Here is a 26,641-nt window from a genome sequence, read left to right on the forward strand (position 1 = left end):
AGAGGCAGAGTGTGAGCAGGGGAGATGCAGAGGGGGTGGGGGGAATACAGAATCCGAAGCAGGCCCTGGGCTCTGAGCCTGAGCACAGAGCCAGATGCGAGGCTCGAACCTCGAACCACAAGGTCGTGACCAGAGCCAAAGTCAGATGCTTAACAGACTGAGCAACCCAGGCGCCCCTAGAAGGGTCAAATTTAAAATGTAAGAGGGAATTCAGACCCATCAACACCGGTTTTATGTACTAGTCGAAGTACGTACTAATGCCAGTAGTATCTATGAATCTGCTTTATCCTTGATATCACGGTTTTTCAGTTTATCTTGTGCCGTGGTTTCGCCTGTATAGGAAAATGTGAGGTTAATCAAGTGGTTGGTGGTGACCAAATGCTTGTTACTATTTTCCTGATCATGATTGCTGAAAAAATACAGAACCAATCTTAAATCCATGAAGATAATGCAAGACGTGACACTTAGGCAAAGAGAAAGAAAAGAGATCTGTTGTCCAAATTAAGATCAGGTCAGTCATTGTTAGCTGGCAGTTACCTGTGCAGCTGGAGAAAATATTAATTGGTACTCACCTATTCTCGAATACTTAAATTGGAGAAAATTTAGGACATAGTAAAATTTGCAAAATTTTCCACATGGCACGATGTAACAATTCATTACCAAAAATAACAAACACATGGGGTGCCTGGGTGGCTCAGTAGGTTGAGCGTCCGACTTCGGCTCAGGTCATGATCTCGCGGTTTGTGGGTTCAAGCCCCACATCGGGCTCTGTGCTGACAGCTCGGAGCCTGGAGCCTGCTTGGGATTCTGTGACTCCTTCTCTCTCTGCCCCTCCCCCACTTGTGCTCTGTCTCCCTCTGTCTCTCAAAAATAAATAAATGTAAAAAAACAAACAAACAAAAAGAAAATAACAAACACATTGTAACTACTAAAGGTGTAAAATAATTACGATAGCTTATTTCTCATTAATGTTGTTGGAAGAAAGTGATCTGCTAAATCATTTTTGGAGAGCTCTTATGCTCCTAAATTAGTGCCAGTTAACACTTGATGAATTTACGCAGATTTTGTTGCAGTGGGATTTGATTTTCCCTGTATTCAAACTGGAGATTCACTTGGAAGATATTCTTAACACGTGATTTGAGATGGCGAGTGTCCCTTTGGGTTGCCAGTGGAGGGACTTGAATTAGAATAGGAAAATACTCAGAAGCCGAAATGTTTCGCTGGGGAGCCCATGCTTTTCCAGTCCACTTTACCTTCCAGTGGGATGAAACCTGAATGTATTCCGTCCTGAGCACAAGATGCTAACGAGTAATGACATTGAGAGCAGGGGTAAGTTGCTAAAACCCAGACCGGCCCTTAACAGCCCTCTTACCGAGGCCAACTCCCTCATTCCTTGTTTCAGGACATAAAGCATGACCAGCGTAAGGTTATGATGGCTCCTCAGGAAGTGGTCCTCTCCTTGGAGCTAGCTCCTCTTTGCTCATGGTGACATTGGCTCAGCTTTATCTTCTGCCTGCTACCTGAAAATGCAGCGTTGTTTCCCCAGTCACTACACCCATGCTCTGCTGAAACTGTCAGGTCTACTAGATCACGCCCCAGTTCTTTCACATAAAACAGTAGAGTGTGTTTTGTAAGCCTGGTACATGCAGGTAAGAATCCAATGCCAGCAGCATCCCAATGTCAGAGCAGCTAACGGGTCATTGTTTGGGGCCATTAAAGATCAACAGCCAAACCCATGACAGCTCCAGACTTTGAGGAGTTGTGCTTCCTGACCGTCATAAAAGTCAGGGTAGAAATATTTCTAGCTTGTTTTTAATGTTCATTTATTTTTTAGAGAGAGAGCACAATCGGGGAAGGGGGAGAGAGAGAGAGAGAGAGAGAGAGAGAGAGAGAGAGAGAGAGAGACTCCCAAGCAGGCTCCAGGCTCTGAGCTGTCAGCATAGAGCCCGACGACACAGGGCTCAAACGCACGAACCGTGAGATCATGACCTGAGTGGAAGTCAGACGCCCAACTCTCTGAGCTACCCAGGCACCCTGGGTAGAATTTTTAAAGAAGGTCATAATTTATTAAAAGGCTAAGAGTAGACGGCAGAAAATAGAGTTTCATTTTTGAGAAAAGGAAGTGTTTTGTGTTATGTGTATAGAAAAGTTATGTGTTTGTGTCTACATCTTGAAAAGCCATTAATTACTGCCTTCACTTTCCTCTCTGGGAAATTACATCATTGGTCTTTCAGGAGGCAGCTCCCTCCCCTCTAGAAAAGAAACCTCTCAAAATGGTCATCACAAAACCCACAAAACTGGAGGCAGCCATGAGACCAATGCTTCTGTGTCTGAGCTGTTAGAGCCCCCATTTTACTAGATGGGTCTTTTAGGCCTCTTCTTTCTTAATTCCTGTTTTCTCCTCCTGTTCTTTAGGAGCTGCGCCATCAGTGGTAACTGAAAATGTCTGACAGTCTGGATAACGAAGAGAAACCCCCAGCTCCCCCGCTGAGAATGAATAGTAACAACCGAGATTCCTCGGCACTCAACCACAGCTCCAAACCACTTCCCATGGCCCCTGAAGAGAAGAATAAGAAAGCCAGGCTTCGCTCTATCTTCCCAGGAGGAGGGGATAAAAGTAAAGTATCAGTGGCCGGGCATTGAAAAGGGGCCAGTTTATTCTTTCCTTGTCACTTTCTTTGTTGGGTAGTCATTTCTTGAGCAGTGGCTGTTCAGGGCCTACCTGGCCTTTGCCTCGACATCTTCAGAGGTTGCCTTTTGTCAGAGGATAATGTTTGATTGACTTACTGTGGGTTGACAGGAAATACACTTCTACCGTGTTTGCCTTGCACATAAAATTGAATTCATAGCATTAAGCCAAGGGAAATCATAGCCGCAGTACTGTCTTGAATCTATGAACAGCGCTTTTCTTTCTGATAACTTAGAGGGGAGAATTTAACAGTAATCCCTTTCTAACTGGAAGTTGTCCTTATTGGAAATTTGAGTATAGGTGGATTTACTTCTGTATACCTTTATGACGACCGTGAAAATTCTGAATTGAGTATGCAGGAGTCAATCCAAGTTGCCACATGATGGTCTCTCTGGCTGTATCCTAAGGTGGAAAGAAACTTCTGAGCCATTTGTTTCCTCCCTCAGTCTCGTGCCACTTGTCCCCTACACGATCAGCCCTATTGGCACTGAGCATCACAATACCATATTGACATGAATCCATGTGGTGTTCATAAAACCATTTGTAATACCAAGGGCTATAGAATCTCTAGTAGATAGTTGTCAGGTTGTGCTAATTAGTGTAAACTTAAACATGGCTTCTATAAATGTGACTACTGAGGTGGAAGAGAGTGAAACAAGTACACTACCCCAGCAAGGAGCCAAAAAGGCAAGCAGGGTGGTGTCTTTAGAAGAGAAAAGGGACATCCGCGATCTGCTCCTTCAAGGTAAAACAAATAGCGTCGCACGTCCTGTGGTGTGAGTGACGCCACAATTTGTACCGTAAAGAAGGCCAAAACTCTTCTTAGAGCCAGGATTGCCTCTTGTACACCTGAGTCGCTTAAGAGATGCTTTATGCCTGCTGACCCAAGGATGGAAAAGACGGAAATGTTAAGCCCTTACACTGAAGACCGGCAAAAGAACGATGAAACACTTTCCGTGCAAGGGATCTGTGAAAATGCACGAGGGATTTCCAAAGACATGTTTTTCAGACACTGAAGTGGGCCCAGCAAAAAGTCCTGCTGGGAGCAAGGAATGGCTTAAGACACTTCTGGTACACCATGACCTGGAGACCAAGTCTTATGTGACAGTGGTGCCGAAGAAAGAACCATCAGACCCTGCAGCTCCTGTGGTGTATCTGCCACAACCACAGGAGGTGAATGAAGACGGGAATCATGTGCCTGCCCAAATCTTCAGTGCTGTAGAAGCCGCCATTTTTGGAAGCCTTTGAAGAATCCCACTTGCCCTTTTGGAGAGCAAGAACCAACTAAGTGATGCTGACGTGAGGTCAGCGAAAACAGAGAGGCTGCTGTTTCTGTTTTGTGCCAGTACTTGGGTGACCTCCTGGCAAAACCACTACTGCTTGACACAAAACTATACCCAAATCTTCCCGGGGAAAAAAAACCCAAGCCAAGTTTCTGGTGTACTGGCACACTGAAAAACATGGATAAGTCCTTCTCTCCTTAAGGAATGGTTTGAACAGTGCTTTCTCGTGGAAGTTCAAGACTAAAAAGAACAATCTGGAATTCAAAGTCCTGCTGATTCCTCCCAGTCGTTTTGGTGCTTCAGATGCATTTGCAAGTGCGCACCCTTAATGTTAATGTTGTCTTTATTTTTCTTATGTTTTTTTTTTTTTTGAGAGAGAGCGAGCATGTGAGTGGGGGGAGAGAGCAGAGAGAGAGAATCCCAATCAGGCCCCTCCCTGCCAGCACAGAGCCCGACATGGGGTTTGAACCCACAAACTGTGAGATCATGACCTCAGCTGAAACCAAGAGTTGGACGCTTAACTGACGGAGCCACCCAGGTGCCCCAAGGTTGCCTTTTACAATGAGTTGCGTGTTTCAGATCCTTGAGCTCTTCGATCAATGTTTGATCCAACTATTCGAGAAGACATGCCAAACTAATGTCCAATTTTGTTGTTGAAAATCTCACCAAGTTTCCTCTGTCTGAAAATCCTACCTCATGGGATTCCGACATGATCACTAATGCTGTATTGGTTTTTTTTAAGTTTATTCATTTTTGAGAGAGAGCATGAGTGGAGGAGGGGGAGAGAGAGAATCCCAAGCAGACTCCATGCGGTCATCGCAGAGCCCAACACGGGGCTTGATCTCACAAACCATGAGATCGTGACCTGAGCCAAAATTAAGAGTCGGATGCTTAACCAACTGAGCTACCCAGGCACCTCACTAATGGTGTATTCTTACTGAAAGAACCAATAGATAGTTCAACAGAGCCTGTCATTAATGCACGCTGACAAAAGATTTGGCTAGGGATGGTGGCATGCCTTTCAGTGATCTGTCCTGAAGACCATGAGTCTTGGGATCAAGAAGAACCTATAGATGAGAATGAGCATTTGGTACAGGAGCACTCTGTCTGAAGTTGGATCTGAACCTGTTGATATTAATTCAAGTGATATGATGCTACTAGAGGATGACTCTCAGGAAGCTTCTGGCACTCCAGAGATGATTATCATAAGTGCTGACAGAGATAATTAGGAAGCTGTAGGACTGGAGACAAATAACAGTTACAAGCAACATGTGCACATTTTTTTTTAATTTGTTTTTTTAGTGTGTATTTTGAGAGGAAAGAGAGAGCACAAGATGGGGAGGGGCAGAGAGAATCTCCAGCAGGCTCCGTGCTGTCAGCACAGAGGCCAATGTGGGGCTTGATCTCAGGAACCGTGACGTTAGATCACGACCTGAGCCGAAATCAAGAGTCAGATGCTTAACCGACTGAGCCACCCGGGCGCCCCAACAGGTGCAAATTTTTTAGGACAAGATTAAAACCTTCTCCCAAGAAAGCAATGCAAATTGATACCTTTACATGTCAAACCTTAACCTGTTCAAAGCCTGAGTGATGTAGCAGAACCTTGTAAAGAGATGCTGTGATGCCTTCAAACAATCACACTGGACAGAAATCATCTTTAGCAGGACTTTAATCATCAAAGAGGACCATTTAATACCATTGCTGGACAGCTGATAAGCTGCCTTCAGACAAATCTTGAATGATTTCATTGAACTCTATCAAGGGGTACTAAGAGCCTTTTTACATTTCTATATTAGGAAGAAAGGACCCTCAGAAGAGCCGAAATCATAAAGTAGTGCCATTCAAGTATCCGTGCCAGACCCTGCGTAAGCTGCTTTCGGACAAACTTTGAACGATTTAATTCGAACTCTGTATGGAAGTGCTAAAGTATCTTCAGAAAAGAGGAGACAGAATGTTCAGAAAAAGAGCCAGTCATTAAGTTTTACCACTTAAAGTCACTTGCTTGATCAGGCTAACAGCACAAGCCAGTTGTTCCAATTTCAGGATTGGATTTCAATGACCGGGAGAATTTAAAGAGCCATGATTTGAGCGAGCAGCTCACTTCCCTTCATCTCTCCACTGTTCCCCCCCACTTTTCCACTGTCATAATGAGGGGTACATCCTCATCACCTGTGGAAATCATCCTAGGCTCTCAATGGAGACCGTGTAGAACCTATACCTATCACTTTGACTAATTTAAGCCACGTAAACTGTCATTATTCTTTTCACGTAATGTACTGTTGTTACTGTTTTTGTTTTACTGTGCAAAAAAATTATTCATGAGGGCTTTCAGAAGTTTGCATGGGACCTCACTTCCCCTGCCCTTTGTTTTTGAAACCTCCTAAAATCATACTTTCTTCAGCTGAACCCTGCTCCCTTGGGGGTTGTTCAGGAATTGACCCTCATAGGTAAGGAGGGGTCACTGTGTCCATGCTCCTGCCTCTAGGTGACTGCCTGGGTTACACCACAGTCAGTCTTAATGAATGGGAAGAGCACTGTACTTGGGGTTCTGAGGAATCTGAGTTTGAGTCCAGCTCTGCCACCGATTATTGTGACTTGGGGCCAGTCACTGAGTCTCATCACCTGTTAAATGCAGATAGTGATACCTGATACCTACCTCGCAAAATATTTTTGGTAGTCTAATGTAATTCTAAATATCAGAGCACTGCTAAAATGAAAAAGTGCTAAAGAATTGTAAGATGTTAACTACATTGGTATCATTTTGGACTTTACAAACAAAACAGCCCCAAATAATTAGATTTTTAGAAATCTTGTTTCTTTTTTTGAAGTTCCTTTGCCCCTAACTAGAATTTATTTGTTGCTAATAGAAAACTTTAAAGAAAATTAAAATTGCCCATAATTTTACAAGCTAAAAATAATAACCATCTGGATCAGTATTTTTCCTCCTAGTCCTCCTCCTCATATAGAACTTGTTTATCAGTATCAAAAAAAAATGGAAACGAAAGCATATAGAAAAAAGTCACCCCTATTCACAAATCTCAGAAACAATGTTAATGTCTTCGTGGATTTCTTTCCAGACATTTTTTGTGGAGATGGTACACACACACACACACACACACACACACACTCATACACACACATACACATATCCTTTTATACAGTTTTTTACATAGTTGAAATCCTAATATGCAGTTTTATATGTTAATTTTTACCTAAGACATGCTTAGAATTTTTATCATGAATATTTTCCTGCATTTTTAAGAAGTTTGATAAATACCATTTTCGACAGGGTGTAATATCTCATCGTGTAGTGATGTCATGGTTTACTTGACCAGTTATTCAGTTGGATACTTGAGGTCCTTTCCAAATTTTTGTTATAAATAATGTCACGGCGTCTATCTCTTTAGTTAAATGAAGACACTTTGGTGACAGCAGAGGTTTTTGCTTAAGAAGTCTCTCTAATAGCTGCATTTCATTGGCCAAATGGAACCTCAAGAGACAGAAGAGAAATAAGAAGCAGTAGATGTAATTTCAAGATTGAGGATCTATCTTTGCTGGGGACCGTCCCACGAGCTGAATCTTGGTGTTAGAGCAAATCAGGGGAGACATTTTGCCACCGTGTTCTGATACTCTCGTATAGAGAAGTTTTCAGAATGTAGAGCAGGAAGAGGACATCCCGAACGAGTGGTTTGATCTCATTTTATGGACCCTGTGCAGTGTGAGACTGATCAGGTTTCTCTTTCGTTGGCTACTAGAAAGCCTGCAGCCAAATGTGCGGCCCATGCGTAGCACTGGTGATGGGACTCTATGGAATGTATGCACTTTGCACTAGCTTTCTTCTGGGCTCCATTTTATGTCTCTGTGTTTCTTTTCCTTTTCCTTCCTTATCTACTTTGAATTTATGGTATCATATTGTGTATATTCTTATAAGCCACCTTAAATCCATTTTGGAGCAAGGAGGGGAATAAATACACGGATGATTAATATATATATGAAAAAAATACGCGAATAAATAAACCAGTAGGGCACATGCAACGAGGCGAATGAATCAGCCAGGCCTCTGAAAATGGCATAGTGCCTCTAAAAATAATCAACGTTAAGGACCCAAAGCTTGGGGGAGCATGTGGGGAAGAGGCCGGTGAGGCTGCATTTTGAGGTGACCTGCTCTGCGTGACGTGTGTGTCTTCTGAAGCGTGCTTTCTCGTGTCTTGTGTCTCGCCCCGCACTTGAGCATGAGATGCGTTTCAGAGGACACGCCACGCTGTGCGTGGGGCTGTGTCTTTAGAGAGCACGGTTTGTGTGCTTGGTTTGTGGGGGACCCAGGGAGATTTGGGAGCTGGTGAGCCTGGGGATGACGCCGGGGCCCCTCTCCCCAGAGGAGCACGGGGGGGTGGTTGGATACAAATCAAGTCAAAGCGAACAAGAGGTAGCCCACCATTTACCGAGCAGTCCCTGGGTGCCAGACCGGGTGCCAGGCAGGCACTTTACACAGATTGAGTCTTTTAACCCTTAGCAGCCACTCTGGGATTATCCCCTTCTCACAGATGAGGTGATTTAAGTTCAAAGCATTTAAGTAGACAGCCGAGAATCACATAGCAAGTGAGGGAATCCGGGAGTCTCCCAGGTCTCTCTGACTCCAAACCTGGTGCTTTGTCTGCTCCGTCACGCTGCCTTGTAACAGGATGAAGGGAACGTGTGGTCAACTCTGCTCTTGGCATCCAAAAGCCAGCAGTGGCTTTCATTTTTCCTTAAGATGGCAGTGCACTTTGAAACCTCTCTGAATTTCAGAAAAGGGGACTATTTTTTTTAATCACCACACAGAAGGAAAGAAAATTTTTCATGGTTTTTTTTTTTTTTTTAACGTTTATTTATTTTTGAGACAGAGAGAGAGACAGAGCGTGAACAGGGGAGGGGCAGAGAGAGAGGGAGACACAGAATCTGAAACAGGCTCCAGGCTCTGAGCTGTCAGCACAGAGCCTGACGCGGGGCTCGAACTCACAGACCATGAGATCATGACCTGAGCCGAAGTTGGATGCTTAACCGACTGAGCCACCCAGGCGCCCCATGGTTTTTTTTTTTTTTAAGAGACGGTAAGAAAATATTCTTGACAACAGACATGTGCTAACATTTGATTTGGGTGTTTTGTGGGTTATATTCTCATTTGGTGTGTATATTTGATGGGCTTAAATATTGCTTAAGTTAGAAAGTCAAGGCTCTAAACGAGCATGTTCATATATGTGAAAAAGTTCTTAAAGTGCGATATAGTGTTGTTATTGTATTGCATACATACTGTTTTGACTCCTAGAGTATGCCACTTCTCTCTACACAAGAAGCTTTACTGTGCAATGATTATATTAAAGAAGACTCTCAGCTTATCCTTTATGGTCTTGTTATCAGATGTTCTGGTCAATGCCCGCTATTAACTTTCGTCCAATTAACACACAATAAAACATACTTAGTGTGATAACTAGACGGAACAGTATGCAGTCTTTCTTTGGTGACGCTGAAGACCCTTTGAGATCTTGCAGTAGCTCAAGATCCTTATCATCGCCGGTGGGAGGCACAATTCATTGAGGGTCCTGTTTATCAGAAAGCCAGATGTCCGAGACTGCTACTTCCTGAATGGTATTTCCATTCCTCTTGGTTCTCCAAATGTAAACCGTACAGCTCAGCAGAGTGCTCTTGGGAGATCACTGCCCTGCCCTTTGGGAAGCCTGGCGGACGTGGCATCTTGCTTGTCTTCCAAGGTCAGTGCTCTGCCCCAGGAGAAGAGCCTCTTTTACTCCTAGAAGTGCCCCGTGGTTGAAATGGTAAGAAGGTGGGATAATGATGCCCTCTGTTTACTAGAGCCTTTGCTTCTTCATCAAAGCCAACAAACAGGGAAATTGGGGACAAATACGGTGGCCCGCTAAAATGAGCAGACGGTCAAGTTCAAGCATGGAATGCCGGATTGGGAGACAGATACGCGGAAGGAAAGAAGCAACAGGGAGATATAAATTGAGAGAGGAAGTGATACGTGAGGGGGAGGTTAGAGGGTGGAGAGGATCCTGGGGATAGATGAGAAGATGGGCAGACGGAAGAAAGTTGTGTCAAACATTAAAACGAAGCGTTGCAAGGAGAGGAAAATTGACACCAGCTGAGGCATATGAGGCTGCTTTCCTCCTTAAAGCAAATGAGGACTTTTTAATTTACCCCTCTCTCAGACTTGCACCCCATGTAATTATCCACACAATCAGGAGTGTCTGGTTTAGGACATTGCCTCATAATTTTTGTTTTTTGTGGGTTTTTTTTTTTTTTTTTGGTCTTCAAACATTTTCCATTGAAATTGTTGCATGTGTGAACTGGGCATAAATGCGAGTGGAAACAGTGTGTGTTGCCTGAAAGGAGATGGGCAAGAGTCCTGACGATTTGCCAGAATGATCGCTGTTGCTGAATGCTTTTGAAGATAATACCACTGAAGGTGATGGCTGTCTGTGTGTGAGTGGAGGTCACTAGAAGGGCTCACACGGGACCATCATTTCCTTTCCCCCATCATCCTCAGGGAACACCCAACTTCTGAATTAGGCTTGTAGCTGCTCTTGCCGAATCAGGTACCACTTTGAAGTTTTTATCTGTACATTAGAGGCTGATTTATGGAGAGTACATATTGTTTTCCATAGCCGCCAAAGACCTGGCAGGAGGAGACAGGCTTATTGTTTCCACAGAGGGAACGAACCAGGCGTAAAGAAATTCCAGATATGCTGATTACATACTGTGACTGGCCAAGGGTGAAATTTTCTAGGTTCTTCTACTGGGGCTCTCATGGCTTCAGCATGCTCTACCTGAAGCAGGAGAATGAACCCTCAACCCTGGGCCCTCCCACCTCTCTACTCCTGGGATTTGCTAATATCATAAAAGATTATAAGAGCAGTGAATGTTTAAAACAGGGCAGCTTAATCCTCTTTCTTGGTAATTCCATTTTCAAGGACATCACCCACATGGTGGAAATGGCAGATTACTTCGTTCTCCAGTAACGAAACAAGTAACTCCACTATAAGTAACAGACTCACTATGTTACTTGAGTATATTGCTAATGAGATGTTGTATTTGGGATAGCAGTTTAGGGATATTATCGTGTTTACAGGGCTTTCATACCAGGTACCTCCTTCAGATCTCTTATCATGGAAGCAAGGACTAGCCCCCATTATATAGAAGAAGGCAGGTTAGAGACTCCAAAGTTAAATTACTTCCACAGAGTTGCCCCACTACCAATTTACAAAGAAAGGCAGACTTGGGCTTTGGATCCTCGCCAACTCCTAATCCAGTGGTGGTGGAACATGATACTGTTCGTCATAAAATGGCAGTTCCCTAACTTGTTTCGAAAATAGGGTCTTAGCCAACGGAATATGCACAAAATGGAATTTTTACAGAAGCGAGTGAAGCCCAAGAGAATCCAACCCACTTTCTGAATCCGCAGTCACAACAGTAGTCTTACCTTTTTGCCTTTACAATTACTCCTGAGGGTCTGACTTGCTAGCCAAAAGTAATGGCCTTTGTAAAAAAAAAAAAAAAAAAGAAAAAGAATTGTCAATTACTTTTCCCTGATTCCAGTGTTATTCTGGGAGCTTTTAAGTCTTTTTCTATTACAAAAATAATACCTGATGCTTTTACAATTAAATGATTAAAGAACCATGTTAAAATAGAACACAAGAGTCACCGCTCATGCCTTCTCTTAGATTCGTTTATAATCCAGTATTTGAAGAGTCGGGTCTTTTCTTCCTCATTTCATAGACACCGTTTTTCCTTTTCCACTCAGAATCAGTATATATTTTGCCCAAGATGCTAGTTTTAAGCCAAAAATACATCTGTTACATAGAACCTCTTTTTAAATCTTTTACCCACCTTGCACTGTCAATTTCTTTAAATACTTAGAGCCAGGAATAAAATCTATTTTTGTGCCTAACTTTCCATTGTCGTTACCACATAGTACTTTCAAGTAGTTCCAATGGGAAAAATAAATTTGAAGACCCACAAATGACATTCGTCCTACCAAAAGAAAGAGAAAATAGAGGAAAACTGAAGAATCATTTTCCCCCATGCGTAAGGAAAAATGCACATTTCATGAAACTAATAAAAAATAATCGCAGATCCCCTCTCATAATAAGCCCCCGAGCCATATGTGTTTATAGAGCAGAGTGCCAGAGATGAGAACCATCTTGCAGATATCAGTCCCTCTGGGACTATTGCTCTCCTGGACACCACCTGCAGGGCTGCTGTTGCCATAGGAAGAATTGGATCCCAGAACTGGTCTGGAACACTTATTCTTACCGAAGTGTAAGGTTTCAGAAAGTTTCCCTCCGGGAGGTTCTGGCACAGTGTGCTCTGTGACCCACAAATCAGACGATGGAGCAGAACGGCATTGTTTTTTTCTCTTGAATTAAAACAACTCCAATACCTAATTTACTTTCCTGTTAAGGAGACACTAAGGCATTTTAATTCTTAAAGGCCACGAGGTTAGCATTCTGTAAATGATCTTTGTGAGGCCTTGACTAGCGGCCTCTTAGTGAATTAGAGAAATTAACGGGCCACAGAAAACACCTATCACCCAGCTACAGAGTGACCAAGTCACTAATGACAATCTACTAGGGAAAGTAAAGGTCGTTTGCCCATAGGAGGTGGAGAGCCCTTTAAAAATACTTCTGTATCCTCCTAACATGGCTCTCCCACAGCAAAGCCAGGAATACAGAGGTGAGCAGTAGGCATTTTAGTATGGCAGATCTCTAACTCAGCCCCTGCCAGAAATGGCTTCTATGTCTGCCCAAGTCTGGCTTCAGGAACGCAAATCACTTGCGCCCAGATTGCACCTGGCCAGGGGGAACAGGTCAAAGAGCAGGGAGAGGAGGGCTTCTAGTGTCGAGCTAAGGGTTGTGGGGCGAGGGTCCCTCCCAGGAGAGCTCCAACCCCAGCAACTTCGGTGCAAGCCTCCTCGCGAAATGTTTCATTAGGCCTCCTTTATCTCCAAGGGCTTCGTGGAAAATCACAGGATAGAGATGTGCAGCCAGCCGATGCATAAATCTGGGCTGCATGCTGACTTCAAACACAGATCTTGTTTACTAGCTGGCTCAACGGAAAAATGAGATAGAACAGAATTGGACGTTAGTATCAGCCTCCCTGGAGCAGTTTTTATAGTTCACGTGTATACTTCACTCAGAAAAGATCTGTGTCTGATTTTTATGTGCCTAGCTCTGTGCTGAGTGTTGCGGGGAACACTGCATAGAAGGCAAGCTTTCCTTCCTGTCCTTTCCCCTGGGTTGTAACTTTCCGTGTAGTTGCAGAAATCACACACACGGTTTCTAGAAAATGCCTAATAGGTGATCTTAGAGGCAACAGATGCGGAGAGGTTCTCCCCATTCCATACCCACCGTACATTTTCCTCCTCAGCCTGTGTGAGAGAGGCTACCGTGTTGAAGCCTGCCCCCACCATGCCTTGTGTACCTAGCAGCACATAGCTACCTGGCTTGTCTTCCAGAGAGTACCTTCTCTATTGTATCATCCACCTGCTCAAAAACCTTTTCTAGCACATTCTTTATTACCGTCTTCAATTTCACCTTCCTTCCTGCTTTCCAAGGCCATACCCTATCTATTTACCCTTCCGTCTTCTCACGTCCTCGTCGATATCCTCCATACTTTCCTACTTGCCAGCTTTGATTCTCCTCTGTTTCTTTTTCTTTTTTTCTATTTTAGGTGCCTTACCCTTTCCCGCCTATCCATTTTTTAAGATCATCTCTCGAGTCCTACCTATTCCAGTAAGCCTCACTGGCCACCACAGACTTCTGTCCTCTTTAGATAGGCTGCCACATTTATACTCTATTCTTTTCAACTCGGCACCTAAGTTTCTTTTTCTAACGTTTATGTATTTATTTTGAGAGAGAGTGAGTGAGGAAGGGGCAGAGATGGAGGGAGAGAGAATCCCAAGCAGGCTCCATGCTGTCAGCACAGAGCCCAACGCGAGGCTCAATCCCACCAACCATGAGATCCTGACCTGAACCGAAACCAAGAGTCAGACACTTAACCAACTGAGCCACAGCTGCTAAGTTTCTTTGGTCTGGTAGTGTTGGTTGCTATTTCTTATTTGCCAAGCATATTTCCCCAATCAGACTGAAAGTTTAGAATATTACTTAAGTTCCTAATGAGCCGCCCAGCACAGTCTGTCACTACACTGATCCACAATTCCGTGGATTTCACTTTCAAAGGAAAAGGAAACTGGGAGAATGGCAGGACAGAGTGGTTCCTAAGAGCCAAAGTTGTGATATGCTTGCTGCTTAGAACTAGCCAGCCTATGTGGGTTTTTTTTTTTCCCCCTTTGGAAAAATTGTTTCTGTGTTTTACTCAATATTTTGCTTTTAGTTTTTGGTATTAATGTGGCCTTATTTGTTTTATGTTTATTTTTGAGAGAGAGAGAGAGAGACAGAGAACAGGGGAGGGGCAGCAAAAGAGGGAGACAAGATCTGAAGTGGGCTCTGCACTGACAGCAGTGAGCCCGATGTGGGACTCGAACCCACGAACCACGAGATCATGACCTGAGCTGAAGTCAGACGCTCAACCGACTGAGCCATCCAGGCACCCTTAATGTGGCTTTACATGTCACCTTTTTATTATGCCATAGACCATAACTTTGTATGCTTTCCATTGCTTTTTTTTTTAAAAAAAGATTATTCTGTGCTTTTAGGCTACATTTATGTAAGAAAGCATTTGTCTATGTTTGTTCTCTGCCATTCCCTTTCTTTTCCTGCATGCTCTGTTTTCAAGGAACGAGAAAGTATTCTAAACTATAATTCTGGATGGGACCATATGACATCATTCAATGAGAAGGCCCAACAACAAAACTTCCAGGAATTTTAGAGGAAGGTGACAAGTGGCATTTCTACAACAAGGAAGACTCAGGTGTCAGTCTTCTAAAACACTTTGAGAAGGCAAGCATAGCGCCATCCAGGGATTTCATCTGGGGGAGAATTGGGTGCTTTGCTGTACCTTGAACCCTGTCCAACTGTGTTGCCAACATATGCATTTGGCCCCGGAGTGGCACCTGGCAAGAGGTATGCCTGAATGAGTGCAGAGTCATCCCCACTGTTGAGGAAAAACAGCAACATTGCTGCCACCATCATCTTCAGCTATATAACAAGTATGTTAAAACATACCCTTCCTCCCTAAGGAATTTTTAGGGAACCTGGACCATTGTCTCCTCATCCATGAACACATAATGGCAGATAGGCATGACCTGTCTCCAGATATTGGGTCTCATTTCATATAATGAAGGTCATTCATCCATTCATTGATTTGTTCATTTGCTTATTCATCAAATATTTATTGAATCGGGTACTGTGTTAAGATAGATGTTGGGTTACAAAGGTGAAGAAGTCCCAGTTCCTGCCTTTAAGGATCTGATGGCCTAGCGAGGCACCCAGACAAGTCAGTCAATGATGAGAGTTTAGCGTGGTAAGTGCAATATAGAAGTGGGCACTGAGGAAGGGCATCTGTTCAAGACTGAGGGGAATTTAGAGAGGTGTTCTTGGAGGAAGTGACCACTGAACCGAGGTGAGTCTTAAAGGAGGAGTAGAACTCGCCATGTAAGGGATAGGTGGTCTTCTAGATAGAAGGAGCAGCATTATGAAGGCAGGCATGACACATTGTTAGTTGAGGCTCTCTGAATTCAACTACAAGTAGTTCCGAATAGCTAGTGCATTGATTGGGGGTGGGAGAGGGGTGGGAGATGGGGCCACGGAAGTAATTTGGGACAGTATCCTGGAGGGCTTGTATATGCCATGCTAAGGGCTTTGAATTTGATTTTGAAGCCAATGGGGAAGCATTGAAGCAGAGTAACGGTATCAGATTTGTGTTTCAAAATCTCACTCTAGCCCCAGGAGAAGAACGGATTGCGTGGAGGGGGGGGGGGATGGAAGGAGACACATCAAGCTGTTGGAGTTAAGTAGGTGAAAAATGACAGTGCCTGGCCTAAGAGCCAGTATCAGTAAGAGCAGAAAAGGACAATGCAGAGGGAATACTCAGGAGGAAGCCTTAACAGAGCTAGGAAACCAAGCAGATGATGAGAAACTGGAGGAGGGTGAGGTAGGGAACACAGGAGGGGTTGTAATTTCTTGCTTCACATGGGAGAAGACAGAGAATTTGTTTACTTTTGAAAATATTTAGAGTGAGGGGTTTGTGAGGCATCCAGATAGAGCTGTTCAAAATGCAACTCCATGGGGTCAGGATACAGCAGAGAGGTCAGGGCTGGACAGACATACAGGGAGTCACTAGTGTAGATGGGAAACCATACAAGTAGGTGAGGTGACTGAAAGGCGAAGCATGTTGGTAAGAAGAGATGAGGACTTCAGACAGCTCCTGGGACCTACCGTTTAGAGTCAATGGAAGACCCAGAAATGCAGGAACAGGCTCTAGGAAAGGATTGTGTGAAAGATGGCAGCAAGGATTTAGTTTCATGAACTTCATGGTCAGCAATGTCAGTTTTGCCTGAGAGGTCAGCGATTGTAAGGACTGGAAAGTGGGCATTTTCAAGGAGGAGATTAATTTGAGACCTCAGAGACTTGTTGCAATGGTTTGGAGAGTGCGGGTTAAGGAAGCCTACGTTGCATTTTCAAGAAATGTATGCCAAAGAAGGCAAGGCTGAGAGACTGTGGCAGTGAGAGAAAGTTGTGAGGTGGCAGAGGGTTTTAATTTTTAACAACAAAAGAGATCTCAGCAGGTCTTAGAGGCCAGATAGGAAGCGTCAGTAGAGAGGGAGCGATCGAAGATACAAGAATAATAGGCAATAATTGGTGGTGTTAGACTCTTGGAGAAGTGACAGGGACTGGCGTCTAAAGCACCAGTGAAGGAATAAACCTTAGGCAGAAGGAGGGAACATCGCTTCCAGTGAGACATGAGAAGATGTTACTGAGGGAGATCAACCCAACTGGAATGGGAGAGGAAGCGAAGTCAGAGGAGTTCCAAACTGATGGCCTCCAGTTTTCTCAGTGAAGTAGAAGGAATTTCATATGTGGAAAGTCAAGGAGGAGAGGGTGAGGCAGATGTTTGGGTAAAGTGGAAACATTCTGGAATATTCAGTAAGAATAAGTGGGAAAGGAAGTTGGTGACGGGTAAAAAGAATATTGTCACGTGCCATCAATGACCCGACTATGATCTCTGACTTTTGTAGTATGAACCAATCTGCGTGGCTGTGTAATTTTTTTTCCTCCAACAACTCATCAGCCTCAGTATAGAAGAGGAGGTTTCATGGTTGGATTGTATCAGAGTAGGTTTTTGTAGGAGAATTGCAAGAGCAGGTCAAAGGGCGGCACTGCTTCCAGGGCAGTGGCTTAAGAGCAATTTACATAATGAAGCACCGGTGCCTGGGTGACTCAGCCGGTCAAGCATCCAACTCTTGATTTCAGCTCAGGTCTTGATATCACAGTTCGTGAGTTCAAACCCTGTATCAGGCTCTGCAGTGACAGCACAGAGCCTGCTTGGGATTCTCTCTCTTTCCCTCTGTCTCTGCCCCCCCGCCCCACTCACGTGCGCTCTTTCTCTCAAATAAAGAAACTTAAATTTTAAATGATGGACGAAAGAGTCTAGGCAGGAGAAAGCTAGGAACTTGGCTAAAAATGGAGGGATCCAAAAACTAGAGGCTTTATTGAGATAAAAAAAACAAAATAAGATTAAGGGCTGGAAAGAGAGGGCTAGAAGGATGGGAGGCTGGGATAACGGAGTTTAATATTTCAATGAAAGGGTCATTCCGGATATTGAAAAGGCCTGGGGTACCTTTGGTCCTCCACTCCATCCGCACATCATCTATGGAGCTTAGAAAATCATTTGCCTAGGTCCCACCCCCAGAAATCCTGCTACAGTAGGTCCTGGGTGGGCCTTAGACACTGGTCTTCCATGGAACTCGACCGGTTATTCTGATGAGCAGCCTTGGTTGAGAACCCCTGCGTTAGTGGTGGCCATGGGAGTAGACTGAAGTCAGAGGGAGCTGAAATTCATTAGAAATGAGGGAGGCCAAGGAGTTAAAAGGAAAGAGTGTGAAAGAAGTGTCTACTCATGTATCATGTTTCACAGAGCAATGTCAGCATTGAGGGAAGGAAGGAAGACTGGGAGCCCAAGTCCTCAATGGATAAGGGGACTTAGACAGGGAGCACTTAATGGCAATAACCTCAAAGGAGGGGGCTTTGTAGGCAAGTGCAGAAGTACTGATCTCAGATAAACGGGTTGGAATGACAAGCGGGCAACCCTGCCCTCCCCCATTCTTCCAGGCCTAAGGACATTGGATGGGGACGAATGAGAAGCATCCATCAGAATGATTTGAGGAAGTGGTACCCTCCTTGGAGGGTAGAATTTAAAGTTGTTTTTCTCCACCCCAGTTGCTTTTTTTAAATGTTTATTTATTTTTGAGAGCGAGGAGAGAGAGAGAGAGAGAGAACGAGAACGAGAGAGAACGAGTGGGGGAAGGGCAGAGAGAGAGGGTGACAACAGAATCCGAGGCAGGCTCCAGGCTAAAGCTGTCAGCACCGAGCCTGATGCAGGGCTTGAACTCATGAACCGTGAGATCATGACCTGAGCCAAAGTCGGAAGCTTAACTGACTGAGCCACCCAGTCGCCCCTTCACCCAAGTTGATTAATGGAAATACCTGAAGAGCTTTAAACATTAAAGGTGCTGGGGTCTCCCCCAGAATAACTGAATCTGAATCTCTGGGGGTGAGGCTCTAATATCTCTCTCTCTTCTCTCTCATAAGTTTCCCAGATGAGAGTGATGCACTGTGAATTTTGGGAAAAGGAGGCAAGAAGTGAAGAGAACATTTAATGAAGAGGTTGAAGGTGTAGGGGGATTGGTAATGGGGCAAGCTGTAGCCACTGGGGAAATGCAGAATACTGATTGGGGTAAGGTGTATAGGAGATGATAGATTATTATAGGGGCTTTTTTTTTTCTTTAAAAGGTGGTGGAATGGAGAGAGATGTCAGGATGAGAGACTCTGGAGGGGTTCGCTGGCCCCTGGAATGAGAACTCATGTACACCCAGAGGGTCCCAGGGCGAAACACTTTGCTGTCTATGATGTGGCCTTCATGCTGTGTTCCAGTAGTACATGGGTGATACCCTTAGAAAGTAGTACTCATTTGGGCTTCTGCTCTCTGCAGATATCAACCCAGAGCTGATCAAGCTGAGTCTTATCAACCCAAGATTCAGGTTAGACAGAATGTTAATGTAAACGACCAATGCTCAGCAGAATTTTCTGGAGGAGATATGTTTTAGTGTTCCTGAAAAGAACAAAAGACAAAAAATTCTCATCTACGCTTCTTTCAATACTAAACATTTTCTGAAGACGAGGACTCAAAAATGTTGAGTTTTTTTTTTTTTTTAATGTTCCCGAATAGTAAATAGTGTAACAATTAAGAACTTAGGTTCTAGAGACACAGGCCCTTGGTTCAAACTCTGGCTCTGATACCTGCCAGCTGTATAACCCTGGGTATGTGGTTGAACCTCACTCGCATTTTCCTTATGTAGAGAACAATAATTAAACCATAATCATAAGGCCTACCTAATGTGACTGTGGTAGAGATTAAGTGAATATTCCATAAGTGATAATCATTAAGTGTACAGACATAAGCCAGGTGCTAGGGAATGTGAGAATGAATAAAATATAGGCTTTGATGTCAAGTATCTCAGTTTTAGCTAGGGCAACAAGTACGTAAAGTCTCCAGTGTTGACACGTGCCAAGCTCAGAGTTTGCCCTGGACAGGTCTGTGGGAGCATGAAGAGAAGGGCATTTAGCTTTGTCTGCAGAGGGAGGACAGGACAAGACTTGCCAAAGAAGAGGAAGCCCAAGAGTGAAGAGTAAGGACTACTGGGAGTTATCCACCCAAAGTGCAGGAGGTAGGGGGAGGAATCATGGTAAGAGATAAGACTTTCCAGGCCTTAGCCTAGCATGAAATTTTGGCAGTAAGAGAAAATCCAGCAGTTTGGGGAGCCTGACATGGGTGTGGGACAGTGGGGGCTATGGCAAGAATAGACGATGGAGAGGAAAGCTGGGGGCAGATCCTGGAGGTCCTTGGGTAGCATGCCAACAAGCATGAACTTTTACCATATGGGTAATGGGGAGCCATTTAAGAATAATAAGGGCGGAAATGTGGTCAGATTTGTATATTTCACAGGTTACTCTGGCCACAAAGTAATGAATTACAGGCGGCAAGATTGGAGGCAATAAGACTAGGTGAGAAATGCTAGCACCTTGGACTGAGGTAATGGTGTGTGTGGACGAAAGGAAGATGATGGATTCGAGATGAGTCTAGGAGATAGAATATAACTTGGTGACCAATTCAGATAGAAATACAGTGGGAGTCAAAGAAGCTCCCAAGTTTATGGCTTGGGCAGTTGGGCCAGTGCCAAATTACCTAATAGCCAGAATAAGCAGGTGCTGTGGGCCCAGCAAATTAGGGGCACCCCAAACATGGCCACATATTTATTTTGTACATGTAGTTTTTAGAAAGACCTAACCATCAATAGGCATATAAGAACTTTTTGGACTTTCTTACCTTTTTACGCTTTAGTATTTTTATTTGAATTACCTGTGTGTGTGTGTGGGGGGGGGGTCATAATCTTTTCATTGCTCAGGGCCTCCCAAAGGAGGAGGTATCTGAAGTCTGAATCCTTCTCTGATCTGGGTGGTTAGTGGTGTCATTTCACTGAGAGAACATGGACATTGGAGGAAGGGCAAGTTTGGGCTTCCTTCCTGCCTTTGTTATGCTTAGCCCTGAGTGAAGGGAATGGCATTATTAGGGTGGTAAGGGACTGGAGATCCTTACCTTCTAGAGCCTTGGTCTTCTAGAGTGACTCCATTAAGCCAATTCATATAGATCAGCTCAGGTAGAGTGTTTATGTCCAAGTCAACATGGTTCAAACATTCAGTCAATACTAATGGAAAGTAGGGAGAGACTACTGGTAAGAGAGATCATGAATGCAAGTTGATGCGATGATTGAAGACATAGATTAAGCTACAAGTTCTCATCCTGGAGCCCAGGGGAGTTTTGAACCTCTGAAATTATATGCAGAATTGGGTAGATGTGTGCAGTACATTTTATGGGCAGGAACTCCACAGCTTTCTAAAGATTTTTCAAAGTGGTCTTTGACCCCAAGAAAGTCACCAACCACCAGGAGTAGATGAACTATAAAGTGAATAAAACCTCTTTAGAGTTCCTCACTTGCCTGGGGCTCTTCCAAGGCCCTAGGAGGGGCCCTAGGCAATTTCATATTGTTTTTACTTAAACGGGCCTGTTCTTCTCAAATTGTATAAAGTGTTTGGTCCCACAGTATCTGGATCTACTCCTGCCAACCACAGATTAGGGAATAGTATCTGGGAGTGGATGCCATCTATGAGGAATGAGTTTCAAGAAGGAATTGTTAAAGGCCAAAGACCGCATTACAAAAGGCAGAAGGGGAAGCAATGCCAATCAAATAAATAACAGTCACCAAGGGAGGAGAATCAGACCATGTTGTCAAGGAAATAGAGAGGTAGTCAACTTATGTCCAATATGGACGGGAGGGCAGGGAAGAGGCAAAACAAGGGAATGATCACAGGAGTATCTAGGGCACCTGTGGTGGTTCTGAACAAGGAAACATGGCAGTCAAACAAGGGGGAGTTGGTAGCCATGGTGCAAAAACATGCAGCGAAGTAGGAACACCAACAAAAAAACCTCTACGCTTCACTGTTAGGTTACGATAATATTCAATAAAGTAGGCTTGCTGCAAAACTGACATCTGTACTGAAGTTTAGATGGCACATAGGTACTTTTCAAAATGAGTCCTAAATGTGTTCTATGGCCAGGCAGAGGCACTGAGTGACCCTTGTCCCCCCCCCCCCCGCAACCCCCTACCTCCAGCCTTTCTTTCCTAATCCTGTGTCCTACTCTTCTTACTACTTGAATTTCCATATTTTTTCCCCATATCTCTGTCCTCTGGCTGGAGATAGGGAGCAGAGAGAGAGGGTAGAAAGAAAAAAGAAGCCATAAAAATGACATTTGAACACGAAAGGTTTTGAATCTAAAATTTCTCCTGGGTAACTCACAAAACCAGAATCCATAATATGGTTAATTGAATGTTGTCTGAAATTCAGGCCAAGGAAATATCTATTTGAACCAGAATGTTCTAAATTGGCCACCCTGGGCATTTCTGAGGTTGACTGGTTTCAATTGGGCAAACCATGCTGACTTTCCCATTATTAGGAGGGTGAGTATTATTATTATTATTGTTATTATTATTATTATTATTATTTTTGAGTGTGAGATGTACCCTGATCAAAGTCACATTCTCAGATCTGTTTATATGCCTATTAGGGAATCTACTTGATGCCATTTTACATTTCCGCAGCGACTTCCTCCTGGAATCTATTTCAGGATAAACTAATTTCATTACAGTTCCCAACTTGATCTCTCCAGTGGTGATATCTTTAAAGGCTTTTGACATATTAACTGGGGATGTGCTCATTTACAATTGTGTCACTATGAAAAACCTGCTACTTGAGGACAATGATTTTGAGTGGCTAATATGACAGAATATATCAGGGACATGGAAAAAGAGCTACAGACTAGAATGTGTAAACCAAGGCATTGGTTTGAGGTTACTGAGAACTAAATAAAATTAATTCAGCAGAAAGCAGTGATTTGTGTGTTTGTTTTTACTAACAAAGTGCTGGGTAGGAAATGATTAAAAACATTTTTAAAGATAAAGATTTGTGACATGATTGATCTGCAATAGTGTTCTCATTGGAAGAAGACCAAGCTTCTATGCTTCATAATGTAAACGTGTAAATTAAACAAGTTCTAGCTGCTTGGTACTCAGCTATGGTTGACATGGAAATAGTTCATAACACTTTTATGGATAGCTTCAGCATTTTCCCCTTCGTCCGTCCGTTCTAACAGTAAGCCTTAGCTTGACTTGAGCATAATGAATTTCTTCTTCAGTAAGTCCTATTTGATCCAACAAAGCCAGTTGAGCACAATCTACCTAGATAACTACTGGTTACATTATTCGACTGGTAAAGGAGATAAATCAGTTTGACCACAAGTTTTGTTTGAATTGGATTTTGGAAATTTGTAAATTATGGGGATGTAACGTTTTTGTCAAACTCTCAGCTACTTCTGCAAATGAAATTGTAATTTCTGGAGTGGAATACTGTGAAAGTTGTGTTGGAATCGATTGTCTTTCACCTTTGTAACTGTTTTCATGAACCTAATTGTACAACTTATGGATGACAAAACTATAGCCCAAATAAATACATGTTAACATTTTGCCTTTAGCCAATAAGAAGAAAGAGAAAGAACGCCCAGAGATCTCTCTTCCTTCAGACTTTGAACATACGATTCATGTGGGGTTTGACGCAGTCACCGGGGAGTTCACTGTAAGTAAGCTCCTTATTTTGTTTTGCAAGCCATGAAAAGTTCCTTTGTGAAAATAGGTTTCAAGAAAGCATTTCCATGTCACAGACATGGACACAGACAGAGACAATCACAGGTGGAACTAGAGAGTGGCAAGAGTACTGGTAAAATTATTTTGTCCATTATAAAAATGTCTGATCGCAGTTAGTCTGTTGAGTCTGCGCTTTATTGTTTGAAGTGAATCAGAGAATCATGGATTCAACTTGACCAGCGAAGACAGCCTATCTGAATAATTTGGGCTTTACATTGGAATCTGGATTACCCAGATCAGCGAACCAAGCTAACCAAAAATCTCTGTAAAATCGACCTGTTCTCCGCTTTGATTCCAAGAACATAGCTTATCTTTAGACTTATTAACGGGTGTATTTTATAGACATTCAAAACAGCAAACCCCATGTTTCGGGAAGAATATTTATGGATATAAAACATGTGCTATAGTGGTCATGTGCTTTATAGATATACAGTCCACAATTAATATCAGTAAGAATTCACCAGAAAGACCATAGCTGTAGATTCAGCCTTTCTTTGGATATATTTTTTTAAGATCTGGCATATTTGTCTTTAGATGGATGAAGGAAAAGATGTGGCTAGAAATATGTCCCCAGGAGGATCAACTACCTTTTTCCATCCTAGTAAGGATCTCAATAAAAATGTACATTCTGAGATAACGAGTAATTTTGAATGCCTTCAGAAAAAAAAAAAATCTTCGATGGTATCATCACCACTGATTCTTGGGTTCTTAAACCAGAGATAATTTTAGATATTAAATAATTGAAGTTTCTGTTTTTAAAACTTGATGGTTAGTGAGTAGACTGTCATATGAATAAGTGAACAAAAAAGAGAGGGGGACACATTAACTTGCTTTGGAGAAGCAAACCAAGGTCTCTGAATTGACAGCCAAATTACTTTTTATTTTTTTCTGGAAGTAAGCAATACGAGAATAAAATCGAAACTGAGTCAACATCTTGGCCTTGTAAAGTGATGTGAGCTGATTATTTCTATGCTCTCAGTAGCAAGCAGAAGAGAACAGAAAGAGGTACTGTCATTGATAAAGTCGAGATACCGGTAGGATTTAACCAATTTCGTTACTGGAGTCAGAGACATTATTCAAATGGCTTTGAGTTTGAGTCTGGCTGCTGTTCTTTACTGTATTTGAGGATATTCTCTTAGCTGCACTTCGGAAATATAACCTTACTGACTCCACTGCAACTACCACCATCACCACTAATAATAATAATAATAATAATAATAATAATTTTTATAAGCTGACTTTTTGACATTCAAAACAGTAGAAGCACTTAAACTATAAATTTTGTCTAATAACTCTTCCCTGTTTTTATTTTAAGAACATTATGTTTCTAGCTCGGACCTTTTTTTGTTTTCTATGTTGCTTTTCTTCTGTTTAAACTGCTCTTAGGTTTTATTGCAGTCATGCCATGTTTTTCTTTTCTCTTCCTTTCTGTGGTCTGATGTGTCTCTTCCTTTCTGTGGTCTGATGTGAAAGCTTTCTCCTCTGCTGTTCTCATGTGACATTCTGGTTCCTTTCCAATTTTTTTTTTATTTCTTCTGCTCTTTCCAACTTGCTTGACATCTTAAGATACGATCTATCTTTAGCTCCTTCTTTGTTCTTTTGGGGTTCTGAATGGAAATGAAGGAAAGTGAGTCACCATCATCTTGCTGACCACATCTTCACTTCGCTGTCAGTTAGAACCCAAAGAACCAACCAGAGAGGGTGGGGTGGGTGGGTTATGTGATGGGCAGGCTTTCCAGTTGTGAACAACCTGTTCGATGCAATTGAACCAAACCAAAACATCTGCCCCTTGGTCCCCCAAGCCCAATTTAAAATAAAGCATCTGTTTGGATGCAGTCAGTTGTTAGAAGTCCTTTGAAATATACAGATAAGACACTGGCTAAATTTGGGTATCTGATGCACTGTTGGCCTCTTGATGATCTTTCAAAACTGCTTGTCCGCCCGTCATATTTAAAGACGCCAAATTCTTCCCTTTTTTACTATCTTCACCGATGGTTTACATTTCCTAACTTGAAAAACTACCATAATGATCAAGAGCTTTTAAAATCATTTTGTTGGTAGCATTTAAAATTGGGTCCTATCTGCCCTGGTACCACTCACTTATTGTGTGTGTGTGTGTGTGTATGTGCGCGCGCACGTGTGTGCGTGCAGAGGGGGGAGGGGCATATTACTGAATTTGATCACTGCGGTGGCTTAGGTTGGATTTTGAGCCATCTGTTGAACTGTGTCGTTCAGTTGTCTTACAAGGGCCTGTCATTGTCCTACGGCTAGCTGGCCCATGTAATCTTGTGTACCTGGGTACACACTTGGACCCTGAGATTAAAATTAGGTTGGGAGGTGAGATTTGGGGTACCGAACTATTACAAGTCCTTACCCTTTATATTGCCATTTTTGTCCCAAATACTTTAGAACTCCCCCTTCCAGACCTCTCGACCTGTGACGGTCGCTTCAAGTCAATCAGAGGGAAAAATGGTATGAGTGATATAAATGATCATTTCTTATGATAAGATAAATGCTTGGCCTGTCGTATCATGCTGCCATTCTCCTGGGCTACACGGGACAATCCCCAGCTTGTCGTACATCTGGTCGTTATTGTACACGTGGTGAGGCATTGATATGTGCTCCTGCTTCTGATGCTCATACGTCTAGGCCTCCATTAGCTGTCTTAACTTTTGGGATTTGTACGTCAATTTGGAGTAATGAGATGGCTTTCTGATTATGTGCCTCTGTGGCAGACATTCAAATTTAAGGGTCAGGTTTCATTGATGAACTACTAGTTTATCTCAACTTACAAAAGACAAAAGAAATTGTGTCAGCAGTGTAGCCATGTGGTAAGTACAGTTGTCTGAAGGATCTTCTGCAATTGGCAGCATGTTTTCCTGCTGTCTAGTGATCTCCAGACATTTGTTTATCACAAAAGTTTAGAAGTGCCATGAGAATGTATAATAACTGCAAATATTCTAATAATTACGGTAATGACCATGCCAGTGATGTCTGCTCTAGTGGTTATGTGCAACGCATACCTGGTTTTGTAACACTTAATAACTCCTTTGGCCATTATAGTATTAACCAAATGCTATTAATTGCACTTAGAATCAGAACTGGGATCATGCATGGGCTCCTGAGTTCAAATATTTGGCTTAAGGCTTTAGCATCAAATTGCGTGATTAATGCATGTAAAAG

General features: G+C 43.0%; 1 protein-coding gene across 5 annotated transcripts in view; it reads left to right on the forward strand.

Moving 5' to 3' along the window:
• The window catches only part of PAK3 (p21 (RAC1) activated kinase 3), a 118,352-nt gene that overhangs the window by 25,900 nt on the left and 65,811 nt on the right, over nucleotides 1-26,641 (forward strand). For all 5 annotated transcript variants that reach the window (XM_049644192.1, XM_049644194.1, XM_049644197.1 and 2 more), the window contains 2 exons: nucleotides 2,416-2,617; nucleotides 23,290-23,390. In XM_049644192.1, the coding sequence (XP_049500149.1) occupies nucleotides 2,443-2,617; nucleotides 23,290-23,390 (276 nt within the window). In that variant the 5' untranslated portion in view covers nucleotides 2,416-2,442. The remainder of the gene's footprint in view (nucleotides 1-2,415; nucleotides 2,618-23,289; nucleotides 23,391-26,641) is intronic.

Source organism: Panthera uncia, chromosome X, assembly GCF_023721935.1.
Source record: "Panthera uncia isolate 11264 chromosome X, Puncia_PCG_1.0, whole genome shotgun sequence".
In the NCBI taxonomy this organism is placed as follows: domain Eukaryota; kingdom Metazoa; phylum Chordata; class Mammalia; order Carnivora; family Felidae; genus Panthera; species Panthera uncia.